Source organism: Peromyscus leucopus, chromosome 11 (assembly GCF_004664715.2).
Source record: "Peromyscus leucopus breed LL Stock chromosome 11, UCI_PerLeu_2.1, whole genome shotgun sequence".
NCBI lineage: Eukaryota > Metazoa > Chordata > Mammalia > Rodentia > Cricetidae > Peromyscus > Peromyscus leucopus.
In genome coordinates this window covers 48,685,343-48,695,498 of record NC_051072.1, presented here as the reverse complement: position 1 = coordinate 48,695,498, position 10,156 = coordinate 48,685,343, and the positions used below count along the sequence as shown (strand labels likewise).

Genomic DNA, 10,156 nt, shown 5'->3' with positions numbered 1-10,156 from the left:
CTCATGCAACAAATATTTAGTGTGCACCTATTACATTCCAGGCACTGTCCTTTTATCCCTGCGGATCCAGTACCAGCAAATTATCCCCTGGCCTTGTCCTTGAGCAGCCACTGGGGGAAAGAAGCAGTAATCAGCCCTAAAATGTACAAGCAAATGCCTAAGCAGGCAGTGTTAAGTCTCTCTCTCTCTCTCTCTCTCTCTCTCTCTCTCTCTCTCTCTCTCTCTCTCTCTCTCTCTCTCTCTCTCTCTCTCTCTCACACACACACACACACACACACACACACACAGAAAAAGAGAGAGAGAGAGAGATTTTACTTCCCTGTTAACCCTATTTATATCTCCATTTTTCATGTGACACTAAAGACTTCCTACCTAAACAACAGAGAAGCTAGGATTTAAATCCGTGTCATCAGAGTCCATATTATGCATTATCAGTGTAGTACCTCTTTGTGACACTATGAACACAAATATTCTCTTTTCTTTTTCAATTTTTCTCATGCCTCTGTTATCAAACTCAGGAAAACAAGGAAGAATATTTTGAAAAACAGGAAGAAGTTAAGGCCAAATACCTGATACCAAGCTAAGAAGCCCTGCCTAGCTTGAGAGATCCCCATTGCAGATCTATAAATGAATGGTAATGCTAGTTCTCAAAAGATTTTACCTCTTGTGTCTGTCCTGCTTACCATTGTGATGGCCTCACCCCAAGAAGTGTGTCTGCCCTGCTTACCATTGCGATGGCCTCACCCCAAGAAGTGTGTCTGCCCTGCTTACCATTGCGATGGCCTCACCCCAAGAAGTGTGTCTGCCCTGCTTGCCATTGTGATGGCCTCACCCCCAAGAAGTGTGTCTGTCCTGCCTACCGTTGTGATGGTCTTACCCCAAGAAATGTGTCGGTGCGGCAGGGTATAGCTTTGAATACACCTACTCTGGTCCCCAGAGGGATCCTTGGCCTCCTCAAAAACTAGACCCAGATTCCACCTATCACATTCCACATTCACGTCCCCTCCTTTTTGTTGTTTTGTTTTTATTTATTATCTAATAATTTCATACATGTATATAATGCTTCTTGATACTTCTGTTGATGTGATAAAACACTGACCAAAACCAGCTTAGGGAGGAAACGTTTATGTCATCTTACACTTTCCAGTCCATCATTAAGAAAAGCCCGGGCAGGAACTCAAAGCAGGACCTGAAGTAGAGGAACTAAAGTAGAGATCATAGAGGGATACGGTTTTGCTCAGCCTGCTTTCTTATATAACCCAGTCCACCTGTCCAGTGGTGACAGAGCCCACAGTGGGCTGAACCCTCCTACATAAATTAGCAATCAAGTAAACACCCCACACGCATGCCCACAGGCCACTCTGGTGGAAGCAATTCCTCTTCCCAGGTGACTCTAGTTTGTTTCTGTAGGAGGTACAGAGGTCTTTGTGCTCATAGATGCACACTAAGAGAACCTGAGCTGTAAGCACACAGGATTGTTCCTTCGAGGGAGGGAATTCATAACCTGCTATCCCCTAGAAGGCTAGGACTAGACATGTTTTCTAGTCTGATGACCTTTGCACTGTCTGTGTGGTTAAAGACTCTTTGGGCACCAGATCCTCCCCTCCCCCCGGCCCCTTGTAGTAAGCTTGTTTTTCTCAGTCAATTTATAGAACCTACCTTCATGGACCTAATAAAGAGTTTCAATGTAATCACATCTGACATGTATTTAGCTTACTTTGTTCCTCAAGGAGATGCATGTATGCTTTGTTGGGAACACAGGCTTGAGTTAATTACCAACAGAATAAAATTTCACCCAATTGTGCTGTTGTTAAATATGCCTAAGATAAACTACTAGGGGTCAGGCTCCGGAAGTTTGAATCAACACCGGCTACTTAGTCACACTGAACCGAACTGCCTTCTTGCGTCTGGCAGGTTGTCCCTTTGCAGGATTGTGAAGATCACAGAGACCTCTCTGCACGTGTCAGGTTGACAAGAACCACCCAGCACGCTCCCTTAGGTTGTTTTTGTCGGGGATTGTGGTCAGAGGGATGAGAAAGCTAACTAGCATAATCTTATTCTCATTTCTGCTTTGATTCAGTGTTTGTGAATAGTAGTCATCATGCTGGGACTGGAAAAGATAAACAAGAAAGAAATTTTCATCACGTAGGATGAAATGACATAAGAGGAGAATGCTTATTACTCAAATCCTTGCTGAATGTACATGTCTTTCTAGCTATTCAAACCAGCCGTTAGACTTCTAAAACAAATTCAGGGTCTGATTGTAATTGCACACCTGACCCTGGACAGGTAACACTTTCAGAGCAGTTAGCCGAAAGCTCCAGTTGATCCAGGATGTACATTGCATAGCTACTCCTTGCAAAGAAAACAGGAATGGTCAGACTTACTCAGTTAACTAACCCCTAGTTGGTTCTCACAGTGTCCACAAGGGGCATCTCAGAGAAAACAAATGTAAAAAAAACTTCCTGGGATTAAAGGCAGATGCCACCACCACCCAGCTACCACCACCACCCAGCTGGTTTTCAAAATAACTAACTTTTATTGACTACTTCAAATGTCCAGGTTCTCTCATGTATTAAACCAGTCCTCCTTAGATGAACAAAAGTCAGGTCGAATGGGGAAAGCTTTCCTATGAGACTCAAGAGCAGCAGCCTCGGCAGAGCATCGGCCACTTACTATGCATGAAGGCAGGCATGGCAGCCGGAACAGGAAGCTGAGCGCTCATGTCCTCAACTGCGAGCATGAAGCAGAGAGAGCCAACGGGAAATGTTGCCAGTTTTTAAACTCTCAAAGCCTGCCACTAGTGACACATTTTATCCAACGGGGCCACACCTCTTAGATCTCACCAAACAGCACCATGAGCTAGGGACCAGGTGTGTAAATACATGAGCGTATAGGGGACATTTTCATTCAAGTGCTCGCAGTGGTCATCTTTTGGTTCTTTATGTCAACATCTCTGCTGCTTCTGAACTTCTGCGCATCCCTCCTGCTGGCTGGAGCACTCCCTTTCTTCTCCTCCCAACCCTTTGCCTTGATCATGCCTGGCTCCTTCCCTTTCTACTTTGAGAGCAGACAGCACCATCTGCTCCCACTATGACCTTTGTAACGGTTCTCATGACATCACTTTCGGGGTGGTGGTGTTGCTGCTGTCGTTATTGCTGTTGTTGCTGCTGCTGCTGTTCTGTCTGGTCTCAGCACTGGGTTATAAACCCTGTGAGGACAGGGATTGTCTGTCTTGTTCTCCATTATGTTCTCAGCACCTCATACATAGAGAGCAGAGAAGAGGAAGGAATGAAGACATGAACTATATACAAACTGCTTCAGTGTTCCAGCAGAGCTGCCCAAAGAGCTTACTCAAACCACACGGTTTTAGCGGGGCACTGTGTACACACTTGCCATCTTGGCATTCAGGAAGCCAATGCGGAAGAATCTTGAGTTCAAGGCCAGCCTGTCTCTAAGTAAACAAATAAACTACAGAATCCCAAACTTCCTTTCCTAACTTCAGTCCCCAGAGTTAGATTCCAGTGTGTCAAGATTGGAAAGGGGTTCACAACGGGCCTCACACGGCCCTCCAGATTCTGGCACAGTGTAACCATAATCACTATGGGAAGCAGAGAAATCACAAAAAGGGAAAGCTCCCCAGTAGCTTCAATCCATCAGCTGCTGTGAGGGCCAATTCTCTAGGTGCATTTCTCCTACGCCTTATAACACTCCCATCTCTGCTACTGAGACTTCTTATCATCTATAGCTAGATCTGCCAGCCAAGATCATGCAGACCCTGGGCCTCGCTTGTAGGTGACTCCCTTTCTCATTAAAATGTTCTTAAGCTTCAACCTTCTTTTCCTGTATCACGGAGACTTTCAATAATTAAACATAATGAAATATTCTATTTGAAGAGGAACTGTAAGATGAATAAGATAGAAAGGTAAAGTTACTTTTAACAAGTAATTTAAAATTAAATGTGTTTTTTTTTTTTCATCAGTGCAAAATGTCATTCACACCATGAACTTGAAAGCTGAGAAGTTTTCCAGATGAAATGTTTGGAGAAAGCCTTTTCACACCCAACCTACAAAGCCTCTATCATCAACTGCTCATTGCGTTCCAATCCTCTTTACTCTTTCTGTTGCTGTCTCCCCAAAAGCAAGCTGGTGAGGAAAGGGCTTTATTTCAGCTTACGCTTCCTTCGGTGTTGGACCGTGATCGTATGCTGTGCCCTCCAACAGCAAGTAGCAATAAAGAAAATGCCCCCGGGCCAACCTAATGGAAGCCATGCCCCAACCCAAGCTCCTTGTTCCCACGTGTGCCAAGTTGACAACCAGGATTAGTTATCACGGTCTTATTAAACAAGAGTGAAGGATGACGCCATTGAGCTGGAGGTGAGGAGGACAAGTTCAAGTGTTCGAAGCACTTTGTGTTCCTTTCTTTAAACTTGACATTCCTCCAGGGTCTCTTGCTTTGGGGTAAACATTCTGGGCAGTTCTAAGTGTCGTTGTCCCCAAGAGTTCAGCCTGAGTACTAATCGGTGACTAGAGTGATGTCCTCTCCAGACTTAGTTAGGATCGGCATGAATAGATACAATCGAGGGAATCGAGAAAGTTAGGGTTTGAACGGAAATTATTTCTGGAGAAGCAGCAGACTGTAAAACGATTCAACAATCATTTGTAGGGCTTCAGGATTAAAACATACCAAATTATAATCAGGAATAGGCTTGTCACAGGGGGAGTTGAATGGAAATGTATCTTCTAAATCACGCATTGGCCACCGCTGAGCTCATTTCTACTGAACAAAGTTCTTTTTTTTTTTTGTATGAAATCAATCACCTGTTGATACCCAGAGAGACATGAAAGGAAAAGATAAAGAGCATTCAAAGAGATCAAAGCTAAAAAAAAAAATCGCAATTTAAGATTGCATGATCAAATTCCATCATCTCTCACGGCTTCTGTTTTGTACTTTGAAAAGTGGTAACTGTATCTACTTGCAAGGTTAATTAGATTAGGCATGCCAATCAAAACAATAAGGACACCACAGCACGGCAGATGGCCATTGTCCATGAGACTGCTTCCTACCTGCGCTCTCCATCTCTCTGTGAGTCTGAGAAGACGCTTTGCTTTTAATTCCGCTATTTTGCATGTGCCTCTTGAGTCTGGATTAGGAAGCTCTTAGCAACTGCTCCTCTCCTAATGCTGCTGCACAGTCAGTGGTGGTGCACACCTGTGATCTCAGCATTTGGAAGGTGGAGGCAGGAGCATCTGGAATTCAAGGGCTGCTTCAAGCTACTTAGGGAGTTAAGGGCCAGTCTGGGCTACAGGACACACACAGCGAGGGCCGGGGAGAGTCTGTGTGTGTTACTTAGTCTTGTTTAAACTTAGGAGATGTATCCTCAGGGAAGCACAGAGCCATGTTTAAAAGTTATGAAATGTAGCACTTAGCTTTTTCTTTTTTATTTCTTGGTTTGAAATTGCCCCTACCAATTTTCCCTTGTTCCTCTAAAAACTGTCTAAGTGACTTTTTTTTCCCCCTGGACAGATAGGTTTCCCCATAGGTAAACTGCCTGTGAAAGTGAGTTAGTCTCACACTCTTCAAGAGTCTGACTCAGTAACCCCCCACCCCCTTTCTTAGAATGAACAACCTCCAAAGGATCCATTTTTAAAAATCGGTGCATACTTTCCGATAAAGGAGTTGCCAGGACTGGGATGTAGGTCAGTTAGTAGAGTGTTTGACTTGCCTAGCATGCGTCGAGCCCTGGGTTTAATTCCCCAGGATCATATAAGCAAACTGTGGTGGTCCGTGCCTGTAATCCCAGGACAGGCAGAGACAGGAAGGTCAGAAGTTCAAGATCATCCCCACCTACATAACAGGCTTGAGACAAGACTGCCTTACATGACACCGTGTCTCAAAAAGGAAAGAGTTGCCCAAACAAAGGTTCTGGTTTTTCACTTTGTTTTTAATGTGGCTAAGGTCTGAAAGAACTGTTTACTGGCCCGTGATGTTGAATTTCTCTTCAGAAGCCACACCTATAAAGACACCCACTCGGTCAGGCCATTGCTGAGTAGACCATCATGATTGTAAAAATTAAAATTTTTTTTTTGTACACACAGTCAAAATTGTCTTGGGCTGTCTTTAAGAAAAATAACCACTTGTTTTTCTGATTGGATACTCTTTATTAAATGCTTCCTGCACTATGTAGAAGCTACTAAGTGTGGGGTCCATGGATAAATGACACCACTGTTACTTGGTGTAAACTCTTATGTTTAACCCTTGCCTCCAGCTTAACATTCTAGTGACGATTAGGTAAGCCCTTGGACTATATCGTTAAGTTTGGTAGGCCTCTAACCTTGACCAACCCTAAAGCTAAGGCTGTGTGATAGCAGCTAAAATCTATCACTCTGCTCTTGCCTGCCTACTTAAAGCCCCCACAAGTGTACTTGCTGGATGTATTGATTTGTGGTAGGTATTCTTTGTTCTGTGGCTGTAAAAGTTTATAGATGCATAAAACCCCTTTCATTTCAGAGAACGTCATCCCAGGTAACTTGAATACACATTCCCAAAACATAGACATTTGGATTTGTCTCAGAATAAACCATTTGTTTCCTTTAAAGCAGGGTCCTTGTTGTATATGGATAGGACTTATTGGTTTACACACACACACACACACACACACACACACACACACACACACACACACACGGCATTTTTCTTTCTGGGTCTGACTTATTTCACTTAACGTAATGATTTCCAGTTCCATCCATTTTCCTGCAAACATCATTTCATCTACCTTTATGGCTGCATAAGATCCCATTGTGTCTGCACCACATATTCTTCCTTCATTCTTTGGTCGGTGGACATCTAGGTTGATTCCATATCCTGGCTATTGTGAATAGTGCAACAATAAATATGGAAGTGCACGTGTTCCTGATAAGACTCACTTCTGAAGCTAAGGAGTCAGGCTAAAGGTTTGAATGAAGAAAACTGTATAGTCTTAAGTCCAATGGTCTCTAGGCCCTCCCATCTTTCTGTCTCTCTGTCTCTCTCTTTCTGTCTCTCTCTCTCACACACAAACACATACACACACTATACACACACACACCCCACTACCAACACCACCATCACTACCACCACCAACTACCACACCACTGTAGTTAGAGAACAGAGCATACTGAGGCTGGTGTCGCATACTCCTAATTAATGATCAAAACTCATTGGAGCTGAGGTGCTGCTCTCCCAATAGACAGCTATTTTTAAAATATTTCTCTTTGAAAACAACAGCATGATTAATCCCATTATTCCTACTTAAATCACTTATGTAGAGACAGCCATGCACTGTGAGCAATTATTAAAAAGGCTTTATTATGTATAATTTGTACATGTGTCAATTTGCATTGCTTAGGGTAATTTATTTTCCAGGTTGTGATGTCATCTACCAAAATTAACTAGATCTAATTTTCATTCTGACACGCCACATACAAAAATACAGTTTTAAAGCAAAGTTCCTCTTCTTCCCAGAAAGGTTCGCAAGAATGTGTCAGATGAATAAAACGAGAAAAGAATACTTTGCGCGCACACACCAACACCATGCAAGGCATTATCCTTCACACAGGAACGTCCAATGTGTTCTTTTATTTTGAAACAGCAGGGAAAAGAGCCCACTCACCCTCGGAGGGGAATGCAAACTTTATTGTTGCTAAAGCCAGACTCCAGGGATAAAGGAGTGCTCCTTTGGGGAGAAGAGGGAATATGGGAACTTAAGGTGGAGGCTGTCGCCCCTTCATAAGCACTTCAAGAGGAAGGAATTGCAGGAAGTTCCTCGGGGACAGTCACACAGCTTCCCGATCCGAGCGCCCTTCCGCACTGCGCACTGCTCTCCGGCATCACACTGTCAACAACACAACCCGAGGTTAGGGGCCCCAAAGGAGCGGTCTCTGGAGCAGAAAAGGGCTAGACAACCACCACCACCTCCGGTCTAAGTACAGTCAGATCCGAAGCCCAGGGAGCCCGAAGCCCAGGGCTTACAATTTCAGACAGGGGATATTCAAAGGAAGAAATTTAAGGGACCGCATTTTCAGCTTCCTTTTCTTGTTTATTTAAAGAGGACAGAATCACCCAGACCCTTGCATCTAAGATATATACAATATACTTTCCCATAACCTTTGTTTTCTACTCTCCCAATTCCTCACCCAAAGAAGGAAAACGTAAGGCCTGTGTGTGTGTGTGTGTGTGTGTGTGTGTGTGAGAGAGAGAGAGAGAGAGAGAGAGAGAGAGAGAGAGAGAGAGAGAGAGAGAGAGAGAGAGAGATTTTACCTAGGGCTGTTCCAAAGAAGGTGACCATCCTGAAAACTTTTTATCACGGAATTTAGGAAACAAAACAACAACAAAATGATAAAGAAAAATCACGTCATGCTCTAGGAGGAATTCAGGAACAAACTGAGTAGATTCAAGGGTTCGTCCAACTAAGACGTTTCAGGAAATGCTCCCACTCAGATCACAGGACTCTTTTCTGGCTCTAAAAGCCTGTTTTCCCTTACTCTTAGAAACCAGGGAGCAAAGGTCAGAGCAGAAGCAAAGTGGACACCCCAGAAGAATGCATCACCTGAGCTGCTCCACCACCTGCTAGAGTAAAGACCATGTGTAGGATTCAAAGCAGTCTTTTCCCTTGGAAAAGTAAGGGGAGGGTTGACCCAGAGCCTTACCATGGGGACTTGCCCGTACTTCTTCTCGTAGATCGGAATGCGTTTACTCTTGAGCTTCTTCAAGACTTCCTGCAGCGCTTCAATCTGCAACACAGCGCCGGGAGCCCGAAGTTGCCGCCTTGGCTGGGAGCCCAGCGCGGGTGCTCACTTTCAGCCCAAGACACACAACCGCAGAGCGGCGGGACTCAGAGGATGGACAAGTGATGGGGATAGATGGGGATGGAGAGGAAGCCCCGCGGGTCAAGTCCCTAGTCCAGACCTCACCTCCCAGAGCCTCCAAGGTGCACAGTGCCCAGCGCAGCTACAACCAGGGATTCGCTCGACATGCAACCCGCAGCCCGTGGACTCAAACATCTTTGTCTGGTAGAGAGTCCCAGGGCTTTTTTTTTTTTTTAAATCGGGCTCCAGGTGCTTTGCCCTCTTGGTGGGACTAGGGTGGAGGAGGGACGCGTTCAAAGCAAGAGCCCCGCAGCAGCCCAGGGGGGACCCGAAGAGAGGGGAATACTGACCAGCTCCTTCTCGTGGGACGCATCCTCCACGGCAGAGTAGATGTCCAGGGCTCGGGGCTGCAGCTCGGCATCCTCCTGGGCACGGGCACCCAGCAAAGGTAGCAGTAACAGCAGGGCGGCGCCCAGGAGGGGCAGCAGCCGCAGGCGGGAGCTCTCCATGGTGCTGGACCTGGTTGCTGCTCGGGCACCGCGCTCTCCCGCTTCTTATAGCCGGCTGAACCGGGTGCCGGGAAGAGGGAGGGGGCGAGGAAGGACGGGGGTGTGGAGGAGGGCCCGGGTCAGCCGTCTGTAGGCAGCGCTCCGCTGCCGTTTGACGTCAATGCCCGCCGGGCTCCGGGAGCCCGGGAACGAGGCTCTGCGCACAGATGGGCTGGAGCGCAGAGAACAAGACCCCGTGCCCCCAAATGCTGTCAGCCCTGAGGCCAGGGACGCTCCCTGAGGGGCCAGAGCTGGAACTGAGGGGCAAAGGGTGAGGGGTAGGGAGCGGGAGGGCCCATGAAATGGAAAATGCCTTCGGGGCAATGAACAGGCACAAGAGTTGCTTCCCTTAGCGTCGCGGTGGGGGGATGCACCACAGTCCCGCTCGCTTGCTCGCTGGCTCTGCCTTGCTTGCCTCTCTCATCCCCAAGCCCCGGGTGTGGCAGAAGGATGTGTTGCCTCCAGCAGGCTTGCTTGCTGAGCACAGTTCTAGGCAAGCTAGGGGGTGAGGGAGACGTCAGCACACTAGACAAAGGGAGATTGTGTCCTCCCGCACCAGGGGCTCTGGAAACTGGGTGATGCTGATAACCTGGAAAGGAGAGTAACCCAGCTCAGGAACCGAGCAGGCGTCAAAGAATCCGACTCGAGTCCAACACTTCCAAACTGTGTGCCTTAGAACGAAGTAAATCTCGCTGAGGAGCCTGATAGATGGCTCAGTGGTTACACACGTACTGCTCTTTCAAGGCCTGAGTTCAGTTCCCA

At 46.3% G+C, this 10,156-nt stretch overlaps 1 protein-coding gene across 2 annotated transcripts; it reads right to left on the bottom strand.

Moving 5' to 3' along the window:
• Positions 1–7,328: 7,328 nt before the first annotated feature.
• Cartpt (CART prepropeptide) lies at positions 7,329–9,786 on the bottom strand. 2 transcript variants are annotated; one of them, XM_028871744.2, is made up of 3 exons: positions 9,197–9,786; positions 8,688–8,810; positions 7,329–7,873 (listed from the first exon to the last, which is right to left on the bottom strand). In XM_028871744.2, exons 1-3 carry the CDS (start codon positions 9,353–9,355, stop codon positions 7,766–7,768), a joined length of 390 nt encoding a protein of 129 aa, XP_028727577.1. In that variant the 5' UTR covers positions 9,356–9,786; the 3' UTR covers positions 7,329–7,765. The 2 variants fall into 2 exon arrangements, with proteins under 2 accessions (XP_028727577.1, XP_028727578.1); XM_028871745.2 differs by having other exon boundaries at positions 8,688–8,771; positions 9,197–9,739.
• Positions 9,787–10,156: the final 370 nt, after the last annotated feature.

Bases quoted from the DNA above. Each gene is read 5' to 3' on its own strand.
- Cartpt (XM_028871744.2), bottom strand. From the start codon at position 9,355: ATGGAGAGCTCCCGCCTGCGGCTGCTGCCCCTCCTGGGCGCCGCCCTG. The intron at 8,811-9,196 runs GTCAGTATTCCC...CTGGGCTCCCAG, and splicing joins CGTCCCACGAGAAGGAGCTG to CCAAGGCGGCAACTTCGGGC. The intron at 7,874-8,687 runs GTAAGGCTCTGG...TGTTGTTGACAG, and splicing joins AGTACGGGCAAGTCCCCATG to TGTGATGCCGGAGAGCAGTG.